This window comes from Oryzias latipes, chromosome 4, assembly GCF_053564925.1.
Source record: "Oryzias latipes strain Hd-rR chromosome 4, Olatipes_Hd-rR_3.1".
Classification (NCBI taxonomy): Eukaryota; Metazoa; Chordata; class Actinopteri; order Beloniformes; family Adrianichthyidae; genus Oryzias; species Oryzias latipes.
The window spans coordinates 13,733,988-13,756,476 of NC_136240.1; the positions used below are offsets into that span (position 1 = coordinate 13,733,988).

General features: G+C 38.4%; 1 protein-coding gene across 2 annotated transcripts in view; it reads right to left on the minus strand.

Annotated features, from left to right (window-relative positions):
• camsap2a (calmodulin regulated spectrin-associated protein family, member 2a) overlaps positions 1 to 22,489 on the minus strand; it is a 39,390-nt gene that overhangs the window by 14,190 nt on the left and 2,711 nt on the right. The window contains exons 2-7 of one of the 2 annotated variants that reach the window (XM_011473958.4): positions 21,342 to 21,601; positions 7,702 to 7,863; positions 6,773 to 6,853; positions 4,170 to 4,202; positions 2,950 to 3,091; positions 2,264 to 2,403 (exon numbers count right to left, since the gene is read on the minus strand). In XM_011473958.4, coding sequence (XP_011472260.1) covers positions 2,264 to 2,403; positions 2,950 to 3,091; positions 4,170 to 4,202; positions 6,773 to 6,853; positions 7,702 to 7,863; positions 21,342 to 21,601 — 818 coding nt within the window. The remainder of the gene's footprint in view (positions 1 to 2,263; positions 2,404 to 2,949; positions 3,092 to 4,169; positions 4,203 to 6,772; positions 6,854 to 7,701; positions 7,864 to 21,341; positions 21,602 to 22,489) is intronic. The other variant, XM_011473959.4, reaches the window with a different exon arrangement.

Genomic DNA, 22,489 nt, shown 5'->3' on the forward strand with positions numbered 1-22,489 from the left:
CCTTGTGCTATCCTAGGCACTTTAACATTGGGAGTTGGGTCATCTAGATCAGTGTTTTTCAACCTTTTTTGAGCCACGGCACACTTTAACCTTGACAAAATCCCGCGGCACACCAGCATCCCCAAAAAAAAAAAAGCAGAAACTCAGTCTGTATTGATCTACAGCCCCCCCCCATCCGGCAATCTGACGTGCATTTTTGTGATAATTGTGGCAGAAAAAGCAGGAAGTTGCAGATGTTTTTTCTAAAAGATGTGATAAAAGTTAAGTTACATACAAACTGTATGTTCGTTGTGTTTTCAAGACGTGTAACAATGACAACTCATTGTACGCTGAGGCGCTGTCCCTTTCAAGCCAATGCATCATGGGAGATGTAGTGCGACAACTGGGAAAAAAGGGCAGAAAGACTAGCGTCTCTGAGCTTCATGGTTATGCTTACTTGTTCCACGGTCTGATACCGGATTCTGTGGAAAGCTTCACCGCTAAAGACGAGCTTTAGCTGGTGTTTTTGTTGGAACTGAGAGAGTTATAAGCTAAATTGGAACAAGGAAGTGAAGACTTCAAACACTTCTGATTGGTCAGACTGATGACATGTGATTAAGCCTTCAAGAATGATTGGTGGAGTCGTGGAGACAGTAAAAGCTGCGGGACTTTTCAGAAAACAGTTATTGCTGCAGCTAAATCGCGTTACCATCATTCTTATCAAAATGTCTTTAATAGAATCAAATAAACACAAAGAAAAAGTATTTTATGATCTTTTATATTCCTAACTACTCAGTGTTTTATCAGGAACTGTTTGGATGAACAAAGAGCTGATTTCCTGGAGATGTTAATTGTTTTGAGATCAGTGAATGAGGGCAATTTTCCACGGCACACTTGACCATCTCCCACGGCACACTAGTGTGCCGCGGCACACTGGTTGAAAAACTCTGATCTAGACGCACTAGACAGTGTGCTAAAGCTTTTTTCTTCAATGATTTGTGATCTTCACTGGTGTCCATGGATTACATGAAATCTTTCCACCTTTATCCACCTTTGTCATGGTAGGAAGAACACGTCAATGTAAAGGTGGGGTCATCTAAGATAGCACAAGGGTTAATGCTTTGAAAACGTTGAGGTATTTGAGGCACAGGTGGAAGTAGGGCGCTTTGAAGACGTTCCTGAGGAGGAAAGACTTTGTGAGGTCTGTGACCTGCATTGGTGGAGGATGAATTTCATTTTTTGTTTAATTGTTCTTTGTATGAAAAACACAGACTTTTTTTGTATGAGGTAATAGAAAAGTCCTGATTTGGTTCTATAAAGATAAAATTTTATGTTGGCTTTTTGAAAATGAAATTTTCTTGTTTGCCAATTTTTGTGGCAAAGGCATGGGAATGGACACTTTGTTTTCTGTTAGACTGTGATTGTGTGGGTTACTGTATTTCTGTGATGGCCATTTTTCTGTATTTCGTCTTCCAGTGTCATATAAGCCCATGCAGGCTGGGCACATTAGTGCATGACACTTAAATAAAATCAAACTCAAACTATTTGCTCATTCATTGTGTGACTCTAACAGCCATCATGCGGTTTTGATGAAAAACCTTTTAGAAGTAATGGAAACGCATCCACAGAGTTATTTACTGTGGTTGAGTAATGTCCAAGAAATGCTTTTCATCTTCTTTTTGAGGGCTATATTTTGATGTGAGCAAGAATATCTGAACATTTGAAAAAGCGGGTTTCCAGACAAAGGCGAGAAAATTAAAATGCTCAAGTGACCAAGATATGTTTTCATTGCCAAAGAATAAAAATCTGGGACAGAGTCAGCTTAATGCAGCAAACAGGAGTCTTTCAAGGACAAAGCAGCAAGAACCACAAAAGAAGGTAGAGACAAACTGGCCAAGAAAAGTATGTAAAAAACAAATAGGGAAAACAGATTTAAGGAAAAATAAAAGACATGATAAAACAGACATGATGACATTAAATGAAGAAATAACTACGCTTTTGGTTACTAGGGACAATTTGAATTGTTGGGAACTCTCCCAAAAGTTTAAGACAAAAATAAAAATGGTTTTCATCAGGAATGTACAATTCAAGAACACATTTAAACAAATCCCACTTTAAGTCAGATCAAGTATTCTCTAAACACTAAAAAAAGAGTTTTACATAACTGTTAGTCTCCAATATTTCAAACTAAATATTTAGGAAGCACAATTAATCCATGATCAATGTATTCGGGTTTTAAGATTCTTGGCGTTTTTTTTAATAATGGAACCAGGTAATAGTGTACCTTGATAGTGGAGGAGGCGTAGAGCATGTCCTCCAAGCTGAAGTGGCAGCAGCTGTTCAGGTTGTCTTTGCAGAAGTCTTGTATGAGCTGAAGATTGTACAGTCGATCAGCCAGAGACATGTTCTCCTTCAGGCAGATGTCTGAAGGAACGGACACAGAGCTATTAGGTGTTGGGACGATCCAATGGAATAAAAGGTCCAACACTCATTTAAGCTTTCAGTTTGATAATGACTTCTTCAGAACAAACTCTGTTTTCTTTTTGAAAACCTGATTTAAAGTGCAAAAGTCTTAGAAATTCTGAGATTATAAAATGATCAGTCCAAGGTGGTGCTTTAGGTCAACCAATGTCAAAGTTGACTGTAAAAACTTGTGTTCTAATGACTTTTTTAAGTTAAGTACATACAGTGTGTTTGTGTGTTATTGGGATACTATAATGCAATCAATCGGAAGATTTTTCCGAATGAACCTCCAGAAGTAGAAGGCCTTGTAACTGCTTCCTTGAAAAAAACAAAAAAAACTGAAAACAGGAAAGGCATTTATAATTTAAACTTCAATATAAATGTGAGTTTTAGTTATTTAGGTGGCAGCCATTTCCCAGGTCTGATGACATAACTTGTCCTAAAGTCACCTGATGCTCTCTCAGCTTCCCGTCGACCAACACAACTGTCTGATATTTGTTTCCTCACCTTGTAGTGGTAGGACTTGAGGGCAGTAAAAGTGGATCAGAGCAGCCAGAGCTGAACCATCTGTGGTGTCTTTCAATAGGTTGTCCACTGGTGGAATCCATAGAGAATTCTGGGTAGAGGCCTGCTCTTTCCTATAGCGAGCCTATTGGAATAAAATAAAATAAAAAACTTTTTATGATGGTGCATTATCTTTCCAACATCTGCAGTATCTGCTCTTTTATGATTAAAAAAGGGGAAAACTGAGAGCATATTTTGGTTTCATTAAGGTTTAGTCATCTGTGAAAGTAATAAGTGATCTGGAACCTGGTTACTTTGAAGAGCAACATAAAAAAAACATTGAAGTTGGTTAAAGATGCATTTTATGGTATCTTTTTCTGTGTGCTGTATTTTTATTCTAATAAACTGTTCTAACTATAACAAAAAGACAAAACAGTTATTTTCTTAACATTGTCAGACAAAAATGCTCAGTTAGGGTGGGCTAAAACCATTTGAATCAGCTTCTCTCAGACATTTAATATCTGAAATGTTTTTTCTTTCTTGGTCATTTTCCTGGGAATGCTTTGCGATTTCCCAGTTCCATATAACCACATGGGAAACCCACATTAGCGAACATAAGAAATCGTTTTTGATGATAAAGTTTCATGCAGTATTTATACCAGATGTCTTTGCTACAGGACTGACAAAAAAGAGCCATAATACCATAAAAAAAAAATCAAGATAATTAAATGTATTGATCATTAATCTAATTATTTTCAGAGTTCTGGGTTTAAATGTATGTCTTGAGACATTCAAAGAAATAATTACAAGAGAATTGAATTAGAAATGTTCTTTCTTTTATTTACTAGCATGATCTTGATAATTCTACTCAATTTCTTTAAATATGAAACAATTTCCATGTATATTCTTTATCAGCTTAAGCCAGCAGGCCTGTTTATCAGTTAAGGAGTTTGGTACTGAACACAGCTTTCTGCTCACCAACTGTTCATGCACATCTGTGATGACGTAGATGGAAAATCAAATGATCCATGTCAATGATTTGCTGTACATAAAAAAAAGCACATGGATAGAAAAGATGGTGTTAACTCGATCGAAACAGAAATAAAAACCTGTGATGTCACAGCTTTGGGATGCACATGTGATAATGAGAGGAAATAGAGGAAAGAAAGTGATGAGACGGTCACTATGGGCACACAAATACAAGGATTGATTAGTTCACTTACAGGCACAAGCTTCATGTACCACTTAGTTGGAGACTGCAGAACAGCGAAGGAAGAAGAGAACAAAGGAATACCTGTTAGTGAGATTAGTTAGTGATGCGATTAGTATTACAATGAAAGACACAACTACTGTGATCCCAAAGGGAACAATTGAATTCGGTGCGAATGAAAATCCCACTCATCTGCAATAACCTTAGTATTGTGTTTTTATGTAAAATAGAGATTTTAGTGGAAATGAGAAGTCCTGACTGCACTTTAACACAATGAAGATGCATGTGGGCAGACTGAATTACAGCTGCAGTGACACTTTATACAGTTTCAAAAGCTCTGATATCGTGTAGTAAAAAACAAGAAGTGCCCTTAAAATACATCCTGAATGTCCTGAAAAATATTTGAGCTGTCTATAAAAAAAAAAGTACACTCATAGAAAACACATTTCTCTTTAGAAAATTTTTTGATACTATGATTACATAAATCTCTTTAGTCCACAAAAAAATATAATAACAAAATTAATTCTGCCAAATACATTTTCCGCTCTGATAACCTAGAGAATATTTAGAAAAGTTTTGGTCTATTTTTTACTTATGTGTAGTCCTCAAGTTAATTGTAATGAACCGAGCATCCATCAGAACACTATTTTCCTTGGAGTTTTTTCAAATCAGAACGTAGCAAAGTTTTATGGTTCTTCAAATGGTTGTTCTGAATTGTTCTAGAAAAACTGAAAAGTTCTGTAAGGTTTCTAATAAACTGAATAACCTTTAAATCAGAGCACATTCTGTAAGTAACCAAATAATAACTTCTGGTACAAGTAATATCTTTTGGTTCAATAAAAAGTCACATACAAGTTACTCCTACCCATTTATTTTGAGATGACTATTTCAACATTTTAAGAAATATGAATATCTACACGAATACCACAGGTTTATTGGCAAAATGATACAGTATACTACTAATGACAACAGCAGCTTTGCTTTTTAATTTAAATATAACATGAAGAAGTGAAGACTGAATATATTTGAACTGATGATTCAGAATAAACAAGTTTACAATTTAAAAAGCAATCAAGCCCCTGAAAGGGACATGGGTAAAACTCAACTTTTATCTCTTCACAGCAGAGAAAACACCAAAGTGTTTACATTTACACAAACCCCTGATAACAAACGTTAGTCAACTTGTGACTTTATTTTTTTATCTTATCATTCAAAATTCACCTTTCACAACTTATCCTCTCAATCCTGAACCTGCCTTGCTGTGTTTATCTTTTTTTTCCCCCTGCAAATACCACCCATAACTCTGATTAAACCTACACAGTTGTCCTTAGATGGCTAAAACCACCTGTTTAATGTATTGCAAAAACGACACCTTTTTAAAAGAATCAAATCAGATCTGCAACTAGAAGCAGACACTAGTTTTATCGGTAAATGTTTGTCTGCAGCAGCCATGAATTTCACTGCAGTTTACACGGGAACACGGTGTGCCTTCAGCAAGATTTGCAGTTGTGATGGCAACATAAAACAATAAGTCTTGTGTAGATGATGATCTGTGCGGAAGTTCCAACGACATGGCATTAAGGTTCCTGCCCAGGGCCAAGCAAGTGCATATCTTAATACTAAATAAAGAGCAGATGAGGCTCCATGTGTCTTTCAATAGGTGTCGTTCAAATGCAAACACAACCAACCTTTCTGTACTGGGAAAGATTTTCTTCTTTAATCCATATAAAATAAAGAAATCACTTAATTTGGCAAATGTAGAAATGCTGCCAACTCAGTCAAACACTCTAATACCAAGTACAAAAATAATCTCTAAAATCTTTTTAATTTAACTGTTTTGATCTTGAACAAACCTTTGATAATCTGCACAGCAAATACCAATAAGATATTATGCTAATTATATATCAAGGATTAATGTAGCTCATGTACTAACAACCTGAATGTTTATGAATGCTTAAACCCAGAGGTGAGCAAATAAACCCCTTTTTCAGAGATTTATAGGACTTTAAGCATAATGTAATATTTTGTCACTTATTTTCATTTTGCTGTTATTCAGTGGATCAGAGATAGACGATAAAGGCCCAACAGAATGCAGACAGAGATTACTCGGGGTAGACCACATAAATAATGAACAGACAGGCCCACACAGACAGGGATGTCTTACAGCGCTGAAAATACTGCTGATTCCAGATTCTGTTATATAACCGGTTCAGACACCAAACAAGGGTCACCCTGGATTAAATCATACTCGACGGAATAACACAGATCTTGTGGTGAAGAAAGTGGGCAGATGAAGTGAGTAAATATTTCATGGTAAATGACTAATTGCCCAATTTTTAAGAGTTACTAAATACTCGCTGAAATAAATCCAAAACACAGATGGGTGAGTCCGATTTTCTTCTGACAGAAGTTAAAGCTGATAAGGTTCTGTCAGGGGATCAAGTCACACATATGACAATGACAGTTCTGAGATAAATACATATTTAAAAGGCAATTATAATAGGAAAATCCTTTATAATATTACTTGTCTTACTTGAAACTGTCCCTCAGGCATCTAAACATGGCAGTATCAGGAGAGCTACGGGTGAGGGAGGAGAGGAAAAGGAAAACACTCACCCGAGGACTCCCAGCTGGCTCCGAACTCTGCGTCTCCTTTTTCTGCTCATGGGCAACAACTTCCTTCAGACATTCATTCACCTAAAAGAGTGGGGCAAACAAAAGTTAAAAGGGCCAAATGGTCTCCATGCTAAATTAACCATTTTAAATAATTAGTCTGTTATTTGTACTTTTACTCCAAAAGCTTTAATCCAAAAGTGTAATATTTATAGGAGCTTTTGCATTTTTTAATTCACCATCCTTATTAACTTGTCCTTTTACTTTTTTTAATAACCATGAAAAATAAAGTAAATGTGCTTAAAGCTTACCAAGCAATATATTTTATGTTGGCTGTATTAAAATAAAACATACTTGCTCCCAATAAACTGGATTGAGCTTTGTTGGCTAAAATCCGCTGTGAATTTTGGTCATTTCTGGAAATGCATTCCAACAAAGGAGCATATGCGTGGCCAGGAGCTCAACACGACCACCCTTCCTGTCAGCCATCGCCTGCTCTGTGAGGGCGTGTGAGGCTCCGAGCTGGAAGCAGCCCAGCGTTTGAACAAGGAGAATGAAAACAGATCGGTTTCTGTAGTACTGTATGGGGGAGCCACAGCCATCTGTGCATACATTACATGTGAACAGCTCCTTCCATGCATTCAAGGAAAGAAAAACACAATCTGTAACATAGCTGGATATAACAAAGAACAGTCTGAATACCAGATATTGACTTCATTAGAACATAAAGCACTTTTGTTTTTACATTACTCTAACATTTTATCTTAATCTAACTGATGAAAAATGCATGCCAAGCCAATGATCAAACATTTTACAAAGACTCTGGAAGAATTTAAATTAAATATAAAGTTAATGTAACTATAAAATAGTATGGTGTTCAAACTACAGCTTTTACAGCTGTGTAACTTGGCATGCATATAACCAGTACAGACCGTGTTAATCCAGGAAGTCACTGCGTCCTCCGTGTCATACGGCGAATCCACCTCAGGGTTGTATGATGAATACTGACGAATGCAGGCCGTCACCTTCTCCACACTCGCCGTCTCCACCGTGTATGCCATCATAAGAGTGTCGATCATTGCCAAGTGGGCACTCTTTACACAAAAAAAGAAGAAAACAGACAAAGGGAAAATTAGATGATAGAAAATTGTAAGCTTTAAGGCAGATAAATTGAATATATTAATATTGCTTCAATGTCAGTGAGGTCTGCTAGTAGAATAAAATCTGGTTTTGTTTGCAAACAACTGAAAGGTATGCAAAAAGAACAATAAGTAAGCAAAAAGAATAAAAACACAATTTTTTAAATACAAAAGACTCTTGGGTTTGTCTGACACACCACTGTGGTTTACTCATTTATTAACTTACACATGCCATCTTTTCCAATCTACATTTGTCCTTTTTTCATGGTAATATCTCTGGCAAACACATGAATGTACCCTTTATTACAGAATTACTAAAAATGGATCACTGATTGTGAATTCTTTCAGATGGAAATGTTGCCTTCATAAAAGGCCATCCATTGTGGGAGGCTGCACATCTTATGCCTGAATCAAAAGTGTGAAATACACCATCAAAAATAACTTTAATCATTCTAAGTGTAAGAGTGGTAAATGTCAGAGCATCTGGGGCTCTAAAATCAATTTCCTATCTTAATCAGAATTAGTGTAATGTTTAATTTTCACTTTCTCTAATTTGTCGGGCTGGCAGGAAAAACCAATCCCATTTAATAACACAGTGCCATGTTGTTTCCTGCTGCACTTCGTTGAGTTTGTGCAAACACTGTAAAAACAAACCACAGCCTCGCATCGTGTTATCCGTTTACAAAAAAATGGTTGGAGCTGGACAATTATTTTTCAAGGAAAATATAACCGCCCCCCACCCTCAGCACATATTTATAAAAAAGGCAAGAGATTGTTGCAACCCTCAAATTACTCTCACTCTTCTCATCATTCTGCAAAGTAATTTGAGAATACTGCTTTATATTTTCTGGGGTTTAAGAGGAAATAAGTACACACACCCCTCCCCCTTCAATATATACATTCCAACATAAACACACACACATGCACACACACACCCTCTCAAACACACATACACGCACACACATTTTGCAAGGAAGGTGGGACCTAGGACCATCTGCCCCCTACCCCTTCCCTGGGGGGGGGGGGTGCGGGCCCCTTGGCGACGGCGGCCGTGTCCCCTGGGTGCCGGCTTCCTGGGCCCAGCGGTGCTCTCTCCGCAAGGTGGGAGGGTTCACATTACACTTGAGCCGGGGGTGTTCGTGTCCCTGGGGGTGGGTCCTGGTCCTTGCCCCTGAGCGCTGGGCCCCGCCAAATTTCCAATTGTGGTCGAGCCTGGTCGGGCCATATTTACAACACCCCTTGTGGGCCCCCTTTTTCCCCGGGGTTCCCCCCTCCTGGGCGGGGGCTGCGGGTCCCTGCCTTGCTCCTCCCTGGACCAACCGTGGGCCGGGTGGGTGGCTGCCTGGAGTGCGGAGCGGGTCTCCCTTGAGGGGTCCTGGCTCGTACCTGGGGTTGGGGCGGGGGGATGCCCGGAACTCCTGGGTGGTGATGGGGTGCTCGTCTGGGGCTGTGGGCGTCCTTCTCCGGTGGGGCCCTGCGTTGGGCTCTCCCGGCGTGGCGGGGGGGGGGCTGCTCTCCTGGTTGGGCTGGGGCGGCACTCTCTTTCCCTCCGCGCCTCCCTGCTCTCTGGCTCTGGGGGCCTTGCGGCGGTCCTGCTGGCCCTGGCCTGGGTGGCGGTCTTGGTCGCCCCGGGGGGCGGTTGTTCCCTGCCTGTTCCCGTGTGGCGTTGGGGGGATTCCGGCTGCCGCTGCTGCTGCGGCGGGGGTCTTGGGGTGGGGATGGCTCCCTCCTTCTTCTCACGTTCCACCATCCATTTTAGAAGAACATAAAAACTCACCTGAGCACAGGTGTTAGCTCACCTTTGCACTAACAGTTTGCATGATTGAATGACTGAAATATTTCACACTAGTTGGTTTTAAGGCATAAGTATGCGTGTGAACACTATCTGTTTTGTGTGCATGTCGACATGTGGACATTTTTGCAGCTAACAGGTGTGTTGATAACATTCGAGTGTGTGTGTGGACAGGCCCCGCCCTTTTTGTACTACATTTGAACCTTACCGTAATGATAAACAACCAGTAAACTTGTTGCTTTATGCTGCTTCATGGTCTTATCCCCCCTCCCCTCCCATTATCACCCTCCTACCCCCCTCTCTCTCTAACATCCCTCCCTTTTTCTTCCCTTCTTTCCTTTTCCGTCCGGTCCAACACCCAAAATTTTTCAAACATGGTTGAAATAAATAAAGTTTGGCCTCAATTACAAAAGGGGTTTATTCAGACATACCTCTGGTTTGTCTGAAGATTAATAACCCCTATTGTTAAAGTAAAATATGTCCAACACAAGAGGCCCTCAGCTCTCATCTGCCTGCCTAGCTGTTGGACAGGACAAGTTATAAAAAATAAAAATAAAAAATAAATAAATAAATAAATTAAAAAAATAAGAGGAAATAAGAGGAAGTTTTAATCGTCTTTACCAAATTTAAATTCTCTTTTCATGTTGACTGACAACACACTATTTACAGAGCACAGGTAGTTATTCCAAGACCAGAGGCTTAATATGTAGGGATCATTAAGATTATGCACAATGTTTGGCAACAAGTCCCAAATTGTGAAATAATTAAACAATCCACTGCTGTTTGGAAAATATATGTTTGCCACAAAAACAGAAATAAAAAAAGAAATCAAAGTTAAGTACAATGGTTTTGGTGACCAAAAAAACAAATACTTAATGGTATTTATTAGTATAGCGCTTTTCTACCTTCCTCGAAGGCCCAAAGTGTTTTACAGTTACAGTCCCATTCAGCCATGCACACAAACATTCACACTAATGCCGAACACTGGCGCTACCTATAACCAGCAGGAGCAATGTGGGGTTCAGCGTCTTGCCCAAGGATGCTTCGACACATGGGCAGCCACGGCGGGAACTGAGCCTTCCAATCAGAGGCTGACTGCCCTTCTGCACCACGACCGCCCTAAACAGGCACAACTGTCTGATTTAATGAGTCTAACTCTGGAAATAAACTGATAAAGGGACTTTCAAGCATGATGTGCACGACACAAAACAACGATCATTATTTGATTCCCTTTAAAATGTTCAACAGTGAGTGACATTCACATTTAGGATCAGCTGACCATGAGTACAAACCTACCTGACATACACAAGAGGCTTTAGTGAGGGCTAGGATGTTTAAATGACAAACAAGGACTTTGATAATAAGAAAGAAAAAGCCCTAATGGCCAGAACAAGTAACAGCCTCTCTTACTAAAACAGATTTGCCTAACATTTGGAAAAATGATTCATATCTCTTATTTCACATGATTTCAATGTTTCCAAAATTGCAGCAACTGGCGACAACATTTTTTTAAAAACTTTATTCAATAGCATTTGATAAACGAGGTTTATGTGTAATGTACAGTCATAAGTACAGTCATAATAGTAACCAATAGACAAAGTTTAAGCCCGTTCCTCCAAGCTGATTGCGTCCCTAAACATTGTGAAGACTTCTAAAGCTCTAAGAAGATTGTTCTTCAAGGTCATTATCGTGTTTTCATTGTACTGGTGCATCATGACTTTCTGGGGGAAAAGTCATTGATGCTGAAAATGTAGCTAAGACTGAGCATATTGTATATAAAAGTGCATGGTAAGGAAACAGACATGTTAATACATCTTTAATAAACTTTATTTTGGAAAAAATGGTCAACTCTTCCAAGCTCTTGTCTATAAATTTATTTAAAGATTTTGACTGTATGACATAGTAGTTTTTTTAGTATGAGATATGATTTACATAAACATTTTTACCATGACAATCTGGGAAGTCTTATAGGTCGGCAATAAACATAACCAATCAAATCAACCTTTATTTATACCACACTTTTCCAACGCATGTCACTCATGTCAAACTAATGATCTGCAAATGCCTTAAAAACAAACCAATAGAGAAAAGGAAAAGACAGATGGAAGCAGGAGGTCATTCTGTTTCTCCCACATTGAGTCCCCTGCAGTTTGCCTGACACAGGTACACACAGGTGGTGTAATTTTAGATCAGAGGGTCATGTAATATTTAAATGCTGCCTGCTCTTACCGTTAAGAATCTTAAAGTTCAGGCCTAATGCTGCAGCAGATGACAAGCTGAAGGCATCTGGCTTCAGGTAAACTCACGCCAACTCAGCTGGACATGAAAATTCACTTAGCTGTCTTCCTCTCTTGACCTTTGAAGGTTCCAAAAGTTTTTAATTGTTCCTATGGATACAGTAAACTTTCATAAATGACAATAATAGATCAGCTATATTATCTATAAAAAGCTGTAAACACTAAAAAACATCGTGTCCTTGAAGAAGTACAGAGTTTCTTCGAGGGTTGGTGGAAAAGATCCTAACCACAAAGAGCTTTTGGAATCAAGTTTTGAGGTTTCCTTAATTAATCAGTAGACTTTAGGATACAGGCGGGGAATGTTTACTACTTCAAACCCTTTTCTTTTTTTAAATCTGGTAGGAGACCTTGCAGTTGGCATTTTGGGAATCGAAAATGTAGTTGTGTTAAATCCAGCGTGGAACTGGCTCCTGATTTCTTATATTTAGCATAGCAGGGCAAAGTCTGGTACAGTTTTCCAACTGTATTGCTTAATAAATTCTGTTGTTGCTTTTAAAAATAAGCATTTTATTTTTTTAACAATCTTACAGAATTTTAACTTTCTTATTCTCATCTAATCTTGCATAACAAGTAAGGAGGCTTATGTTAAGCACTTTTCTTTTTAATCAAACAAACAAAAAACGAACAGTTGGGAGGAAACATATAAAGTTGGAAAGTAGAATACAATTTTGTAAAGAATTGAAAAAAATCTATACAGTGGTTAACTTGTTTTGAGCTGTTGACGCTTGAGATGTCAAAAATTAGATCCGTTTTATCATGCTTTGCTGACCAAAAGTGTAGAATGAACTATTTAGGTAAAACAAAAAATGACATCAGAAATATTGACTGACATCAGTAAAACTAGATTAGAGATGCTGAAATGAATATGTGCTATGAGTCTTGGACAGTTTTCTTGTTTTTGTCAGATTGTGTAACTTGGTTGGAGCTTGTGTTTAGTCACAAAGTATGTAGTTAGAGCAGAGATAAGGCAGGATCGGATGTGCATTTTTGCACTTGAATTCATTACTGTTGCATTATGGGTCTGTAATCCACTGCAGACTAAAAAAAACATTAGTCACAAATCTCTGCTTTGAATTGTAAAGAATATTTGAAAGAGTTTAATCAGACTAATGTGACTATACTAATACCACTCATTCTGAATAAAGGAGCTAACATTGCTTATTCAAAGTGGAACATCTCAGTTCCTATCTGAAAATTAAATTAAACCAAAAGGATGTTTGCCAAACAACCAAAATGATCATTATATTGTCCTTTATAGTAAACTACAAAACAGAAAAGTGATTGCCCTTTGATTAATTAGATTGGAAGCATTTTCCTTTTCTACAGAGGCTGTAGCCATATGCAGCTTCTTCTGAAAACAAAATTTTACCTTTTCATGGGGACAAATTGGCTTTCAATAAACTAAAATAGTGCTGTTTTATGGATTGCAAGTAAAAAGAATTCACACAAATTTAAATAAAAGAACAGTATGCAGAGAAAAATTGCTTTACTTGACAGATGAAATCCTCTTTAAAGTCCCACCCCAATCATCTTTGGATCTCCAATTATTCCCAGTGGTCTAATAATTATGATAACGTAGTTTTCAGCCTAAATCACATGTGTCAAACTCAAGGCCCGCGGGCCAAATGTGGCCGGCCATGTCAATTTATGTGGCCCATAAAAGTTTTTATTTTCTTGGAATAAAGAAATAAAAATTTGTGTGTATTTATTAATATCTAGGGGGAATCAGACTTGAAATATCGGATTGTGCAACTATGCATTAGTGCTAAAAAGTTAGAGTAAACAAATAATCAGTTATTTAACATTAAGGAGTAGTTATATTTATCTTTCATTACATTTAGTCACATATATAAGTTATATCTGGCCCTTTGAGGACATCAGCTATGCTGATGTGGCCCTCTGTGAAAATTAGTTTGACACCCCTGGCCTAAATGAAAATAAAAAAAACATAGTTTCTGTAGAGCGGAAGGAGTTCATTGGAAATTCACCACAATTGTGGGTGGGACCCTTGATGGGGAGAAAGCCCACACCCCTTCCCACCCTCCATCTGTTTGCACTCTCTCCCGCTAACTTACAGCCTCTCACACCCCCAACCTAACATTAGCGAGCAACGTTGGAGCTATCCAGCCGTACAGTTTTGAGCCAGATGCCAGCTCAGACGACGAAAACGAAGACGTCCATAGATCTAGTCGAATTCAAGCATTAGAATGGATTGCAGCGGGGAGCTTTTGGCTTGCCGTAGTAGATTCTACGTTACACTTACAAGCGTTTTCCAGCTACACTTTTGCATCTGCCCCTGATTCAATTTGAGTAAAGAAATACTCAGAGATGCCATTTTACGAAAAAATTCTATACATGTATTCCATCATGAGAAAAATGCCACAAGAACATGTTAAAAACACCAAAAAGTCTGATTTTAGATAAGAAACAACTTCCACCTACCAATGAAAATGTATTCAGAATACTAATAACTGCTGGTAAAAAGCAGTTACTAGACACTGGCTCCTCCCCACTGATCCCAGCTTGGACAATTGGATAGACATTGTAAATGAAATCTGCCAGATGGAAAGACTAACCTATTCACTTCGGATGCAGTTGCCCAAATTTTTGAAGATATGGTCACAATGGATATTCTGTTGATCACTTGCAACAAATGGAAGTAATGAACATGTCTGACTTGTAATTATAATGAAAATAAATGAATCCCTGAACCCCCCACCCCCACCCTTTTTTTTAACTTCCCTTCCTCTATAATAATGCATCCGCTGTTCCCCGTTTTGTGTCTTGTTAGATACTTAGTTATGTTTTCGGAAAAAGAAAAGAAATGTTGAGAATGGTAATATAAGTCATGGCTCCAAAATTGGCCCTAAATGAATTTAATTGAATTGTTTTGCTTATCATCTAAGTGAAAACATTTAGGAAAAGAAAAAGGCCTATGTCATGTAAAATACATTTTTTGAGCTTTTAAGTGTATTTTGGTCCGTACACGCATTTCTGAGTATTCCTCTAAAATCCTGTGCTCTAAGTACCAGCCCCTCCCAACCTACAAAAACGAGTGGGTTCTCATACTATGAAGTCACATAGTGGGGAACAGCCCCTTCCAGGAAGAGTCTGCGCTGCCAGCACCGCCCCCAGTCTAACACACACACTTTCTCCACGGAGCTAGTAGTGATCGGCAAAACCCTTTCATTTTATTTGCACAATAAGCACACCCATCATTGCAAAAGTTCGGATGTTTTTGGTTTTCGTGGGTGAAACGCAAACACGCTGTTGAGGTTGCTCTAGGTTGACGCCATGAAATTGGCGACACCCACACGGAGTGAAAGGCGGAGCCTCAGAGATCGAGTCATCCTACTTCCTGGTAGGAAAAGGGCTGAAAAAATAACAAATATTTAATAAAACACTGTTCTTTAGAGGGCCAAAGGTAACATATTATCATATATATGGATATAGTTTACTCTGAAAGGCTTAAGAAAGCCTGATATAGGCCCTTTAAATCTTAATATCGACTAAAACACACTCAAGTGCAAAGTATAACAGACAGATGCTATCAGGCTATAAGATGACCATACACAAGGTTCCTCCACATTTTTATAATGCAAGTGGGTTAGAGTTGTCTTTGCACTGCAAACTGGCTGCAACTTTGCTGTGGCTGACTGGACTCTTGCTGCCTCAGCACGTCTGAGCTCATATTGTTGCTGAAGGGTTTTTCTTTCTGTTTAACACTCATGACAGCTCTGTGGATAATTGTTTATGCCGTAAACAGGCTGCATGCATCCAACCTTTTTTGTATTCTCTCCATCATAGCCTGAAGATGCTCACACTTGATGCAAACGAGAACATGAAGAAAATGCAGTGCACACACCACATATGCAGGCACCACCCACTCCTTTAACGCACATATCATTGGAGTGCAACCATGGAAACCAAGTGCCTGCCCATTGGGGGTTACGAGCAGCATAAGAGAGGAAGGATAAGGGAGAAGTGTATTCTATGGTAGTTGTGAATTGGTATGAAGTATTGCACATTGTTACTATAAACCATAGCACTGGGATTGAGAAGTTGCATTCTATGTGTTGGTGTTTCATCTAATTCTATCATCAGATCCAAAAATGCACATTTTGACGGTTTTAACAAAAATGTAGCTAATTAAAAAACAGGAGCTTTATTGCTTTTTAAAGAATTTGAGTCTAATACGGTCTTTCAAAGTTAAAGACAAATTGGATTTTTTTTTTCTGGAAGCTAAATAAGAGCTTTTGGACTGGAGATATGGACATTTGATATCTGCTTAATTTTTGCTGCAGATTTCAGTGTTTATTGAAAGCTGCAGCAGTTAATCAGATCTACAGTTTTTCTAAAATAACCTAGCATACTCCACCATTGCTTTGACCAAACACAAACTAAACTTGAACCATATTCAAGTAACGAATCAAGTACTTTTACTTCAGTACCACCTTCTTAAATCGAGAAACACAATACTGTGTTGGGTTTTTAAATGCATCATAGCACAAAAACAGAAACAGCTAAAACCAGTGTGTTGACAAAAATCAGAACCGCTTTTACTAATTCCTGCCCTTCAAGCAGCGCTTGCTTGGTGTGATTAGTAATGTTGGAGTCATTATTTCAGACTTCCCACCCACATCCTCCTATCGCCTTTATTCGTTGGGAGCCTTTCAGGTGGATAAGAGAACCTGTGATATGGAACATGTGTGTGGGCGGAAGAGCTGGCGGTAACTGCGATGTGGATTCTGCATCTTCACGTGCAGGAAACAGTCACATGGCAGCAGACAGAGGGATGAGAGGGCAGAAGATGACAACAAAAGAGAGATGGGGGGGTGCATGAAAGAAGGACTGCAGGGCAACTAAAACTGGCAACCCAGTGAAAATGTCAGCATATGCATTTCCGAGTTATGCCAGACATACACCGATCTGACACTTCTGCTGACTGATCCACTAGTGGAGTCTTGAACAACATCTCCATTTGCTTATTCCGAAAATTTAAACATACTTACATAAAGTTGTGCATGAAAAAGGATTCAATGCTGCTAAAAGTTCTCACTGCTGGTAGGTTAGAGCTTTGTTTCTTTACTAAAGTTTAAAATCCTCCTTTTAGTGTCAAGATAGCCTTCTTACTTTAAAATAGAAATCCATTTTGGCTTGTTTTTGTGCTTTGTGTAATAAGATATGGTAGGGGTGGAACAATGCATTTTAACAACAATTCGATTTATATCATGATTTGTGGTTGCTCATATGTTTCGTAGTTGATATTGATTTATTTTGAACGATCTCATTCGCTGACCTAAAATCCATCCAGAACATCTTCAAATATTTAACCAGTGTGACTCAAAGATAAATACTTGTGTACTGAACAGTGCAGGTGAAGTTTTCCAGATTCCTTCTATTTCTTACAAGATAATCAAGGGTAAATTCAATATGTGTAATAAACAAACAAGTAAATAAGAATTAATGGCAAATCCATTCACATTTTAGTTTCCTAAAGTCCAGCCCACTGTTGTTTTCCCACATCAAAATAATCCAAACAGAACATTACAGTTTTTCTCAGTCGCTTTAGTACAATTTTCAGATCAGAATTGAAGTTTGCAAATACGTGTGTGCGTTTCTCAAAACAATTTGTGCAAACAGCAAAACACTATGGATTTCTTGCAAAAGCCTGTAACTTGCTCAAAATCTTTAGTTCATCTCTCAAAACTAAGTCTTTGTCATTGAACATGTCAGTGTCATCAGAATGTCAAGTCCTTGTGTCATTGTCTACCAACAAGACAGTCAAATGACTTAGTCATGTTGTCAATATAACTGTGTACTTTAGAGGGAGGTTCTGATGTGAACTATGGCTAAAGTTTGGATGACAATTATTGTACAATGTAAGTTACACCTTTTTTGTTTGATTGCAAGAGACTAGACAAGATTCACATTTACACTTTTATTGTTCATATTGTAATTTGTTGACAGACCATGTCATACCAACACAGAAAAAACCCACTGCAAACAGTAACACAAAGGGAAAAAAAGATAGGACAATATTCTGTACAACAGCACAGGAAGTGCATTAGGAATTGGTGTGGTCTTCCTATACCTCTTGTCGTTCCTGTATGTTAGGCCACAAATTCTCATCCACATCACAGCGAATATCCTCTCTTGCAATGCAGCGAAATATGGTTGTCACATTATGACAACTTGGTCAACCATTTTGCAGTTAATGACTTATACAATGAACTAATGACTAGGTGTTTTGAGGAGTAAGACTATTGCACAGTGAACTACATAATACATTTTGATCAACATGATATAAACAATTGATAATGTAGCAAAGAGCAGAGAATTGTACATAATCATTTGAATGGATGTACCAAAGCAATTGCAACTATTTCAAAGAAGTGAGAAACTGCTTATATGATGAGCACAAGTGACATCATGATGTGAAGATTGAACAAATAGTTTTGGGAATTTCATTCTGATCTGAGAATTGTACTAAAGCAACTGAGAAAAACTGTATTAGAACATTCTACCACACTGTATGGCAGTGCTTCTCAATTATTTTTTTGCAAGGCCCCCCCTAGGAAAAAGAAAATGTTTTGCGCCCCCCCAACCCCCCACATACACACTCACGCAGTGACAATATATTAGGTTAGTATCTATCTATTGTGTAAGTATACCTAAAATTGTATCTTTTAACATTAACAAAAGAAAAAAGCAATATAGATCCACTTTTAATAAATATTACGGTAACTTTATTTAGCCACACAGAAACCCTGTTATAGTCTAAAACAGAAAAGAAGCTTAAAGTGCTTGAAATAAAAAATCTGTCATTCCTTATTTAAACTAGAAACCTTTTGACCAACTGAACCATTTGATGCTGAGAAAAATAATTCAATCAATTAATAATAATAAATGTAAACTGAAACATTAACACAGCAGCACCAATATATTTAACCTTTTTAGTCTGAAGAAATAGGTAAAAAACATTGTGCTGATTTTTTTTCTAAATGATCTATTTATGATCTCATAAAGCAGCTGTTTTCCTGCATTACCTGCTGTCTTTATGTCAAATACTGACACCAACTAAACGAAAAGAAGGCAAAGAATACATTTATGGAAAATAAAGACAAGTAATCAAAATGTCTACAATAGTTCATTAAGAATGACATTATTAGCATGAGATGAGGAATCTAAAGGCACGCCATGATCCTGGTGTTGCGTAATGGAGGCAGCGCTCCGCGTCCGCGTTCCACCTGGCAACCTGAGCCCACTACCCCTCCCCTTTCGTTCTCACACACGCCAGCCGCGTGTGTCAGGAGACGGGAGCAACTGCAGGGACGGCAGTTCATATTTTCAGGCTGTTACAAACTCTGTCATAGAACAGATAATACGAAACCAATAGTGGCGCAGATTTTTTTCCAAGCACTGAGCTTGCCGCCATCGCCCCCCGTTAAATTTGTGGCCCGGCCTATTGCCCGTATTACCTGTGCCTAAAACCGCTACTACTGCGCGCCCCCCTGACATCGCATCGGGGGCGCGCCCCACTATTTGAGAAGCACTGCTGTATGGTCACGTCTTTGCTAAATTCAAAGTGTTTCCACACATTGGACTGGACCGATGGCTGTCATCACACGTGTGTTTTTCTGCTGTGATGCACTTGGTTGTTTTAACGTTACAGTAGAATAAACCTATCATGCATCAATCCTAATGTTATTTTCCAATATCAATATAATAAATTCAGTATAGGACAATTCTATTAACAACTTGCCTCGAACAGATCAATCTGGTTGGATTGTCGGAATATAAATCGAATTGTTGATAAAATTGTTACACGCCTAAGAAAAACTCTGAAAATGTAGAAAGTCATTCATATTATAGGAGATTTAGTAAGGTCTGCCATCATTGTGCTCATGTGTGAATAATCTAGTTTCACCTTGTTGGCAAAACTGCCATTAAAGTATAAAAAAAAAGGCCTTGCTTTTGCCAAGCTCCAAAAAAAAAGATGTGCTGTGAAACATTTTAAGCCAAATTCATCAAAACGTAATTGCCTTAAATATCATGAATCCACACCTAACGGTCATTTTACAATAAAGGAAACCTGTTTTTTTCATTTTTTTATCACATTGATCAGTTTGCTGCATGTGTTTATGCCAGTTTACCAAGACCTACCACATCTTCCAACAGAGCTTTGAAAGGGAATTATTAGTTGCAACAGATCAGGCCTTTCAAAATAGCAACTCAATATAACAACAGCAGGTCTCACTTTTGCAGCAAATACCTTTAAGTATTTTTATGTGAATAACTCTTTGCAGATATTTCATTAAATAGGGATGACTTCACAGTTTTAAGCGCATTCTCAGCTGCTGTGCAAAGGTGTCACCCTATGAGTTCCTAACAGTTTTATCTTCTCTTCCACTAAAAAAAGTCTGTCCCATACAGAAAAGCATACAATCACTCTTCTAAAACGTACAAATGTTGGAGAAGAATGTTAATCCTTTTTCTTTTTGCTCTTAGTCACAAATTAAAAGAATAATAAAAAATTGAATCCTACAGACGGTCACAGCAGGCAAAGAAGTGAAGCCATACAGAAACACAAACCTCTTGACAAATGAGGTTTTTAAATGCGAAACCCACAAAAGTTAAATAACGTCTGACTTTACATAGAAGACAGATTAAAACCAGCATGGATGTACAAACAGACTGCAGGCCTACTGGGTGTTAATGGCTTCTCAATTGCTATTCACTGAAGCACTAACGCCTCCTATTGGGTTTTTGCCCCAAAATAATGAGTAGACTAACAGTAATCCATTAGGCCGTTTACCAAGAGACAGACTGAGACGCCAAACAAAAAAATCTTGGAAGTGTAGATGTGCGCTTTACATTTTACTCTTATGCAGAACACAAAAACGCAACACGCTAAGTGACTGTCAGAGTGCAAAGCTGGGAGTTGAAATCACTTCTAAAAAAGTTGTAAAAAATGTAAAATATATTATTGGCTTACTTTTTTTCATAATTTATACATGTAAAATAATTACAGCTCAATAAAAGCATTGTCACAATAATAAAGCCTTCATTTTCTGTAAGAATGTTTATGTAAATATGCAACTTCTAGTTTCTGAATCTTTGCACCTTAACCTGTGCAATTACAGATTAAAAAACATTACATGCAAACATAGCAGGAGGAAAGTGTTTGTGTGAAAGCATGACTCAGTGCTGAAAGAAAAAATAAAACAGAATCACAATCTATGTGACAAAGACGTGTCAGAAGACTCTGCAGCAGGGATTGTCATTTAAAGCACGGAGCCTTAAAATGCCTTAAAACTAGGACCATACAAAAGGTTTCTCACCATTTGCAGAGGCCTCTTCCGTAGGTCCCTCTCAGTGACCAGTCTGTCCTGGTCGGTGACATAGAGACCCCGCTGGGCCAGCGCTTGGATGACGGCGTCGTGACCCAGCAGCGGCTTGGCAGCATCATTCCTCAGGATGAGGCTGCCCGCCCTGCAGTAGAGATCTGCAGAGAGCAGGAGGCTGGCCACCGGAGGTTTCAGATGCTCCTGTTCATACTGGTCAGTGTAGAAAGGGTTCTTCAAGTCTGTGGGGATGCTGTCTAGAAAAAAGAAGAAGACATAGACCTGGTGTTGAGCATAACTTGGCAACTATAGACAACGATTTGGAATAAAAAGAGTAAGTTACATTTAAATTCAATAAAAATATGATATAATATAATCTGCTATTTTTTTCTTCTTTTTTTAGATTTTTGCATTCGGCATAATTGGACTACATTAGACGGAGCCAGCTGTCGCTGATAATGCTCATAATTTAAAATAACCACTTTTCATTCGTACCATTTGAAAGCATTCTAAAATGAACGTGTGTGTGACTAGACCTCACCGTTGCTATAGCAACTGCAGGAGGTACAGAACCCGATCAATTCATCTAGTTTCTATCGCTGCAGCTTCCAGCACCCTGGGAGCATCCTTCTCACAGCCTGCCTCATCAAAGGGGGTCTTCGTGTGAGCGTGTGCGTTCATCAACTCAGGGAAGCCCACTGCACCGGGACGCTCTGCGATTGATTTTAGCCCACTATGTTTTATTGCTTTTGGACCGCGTTTGTCGTTCTAGTGTTTGCTAAACATAATGAAACTGTACTCTATTTAGAGTTTTCCTTTCCAAACTGGGCTATAGATCCTGTGTCAAGAGTGGAAATATCTGCACACACTTAAGGATCCACAGAAAGTCGGATAAATAGATCGGAACTTGAATCACTGAACGGCGTGTTTACACAGGAAGATATAAGGAATTGAGTGATGCAGGTTGAGATTTTATCAATGGTGCTTGCTGCCCATCATCCGACACACAATGTCACAGGAAGTGCCAACATTTTATAAAATTGATCATGGAGGAGAAATGAATAATTGCATTTTGTGCCTGGCTGGAATTCTATGACACCAAGTCTTTAATTTATCAGAATCAAGCTGTGAAAAAAAAAGCCTGG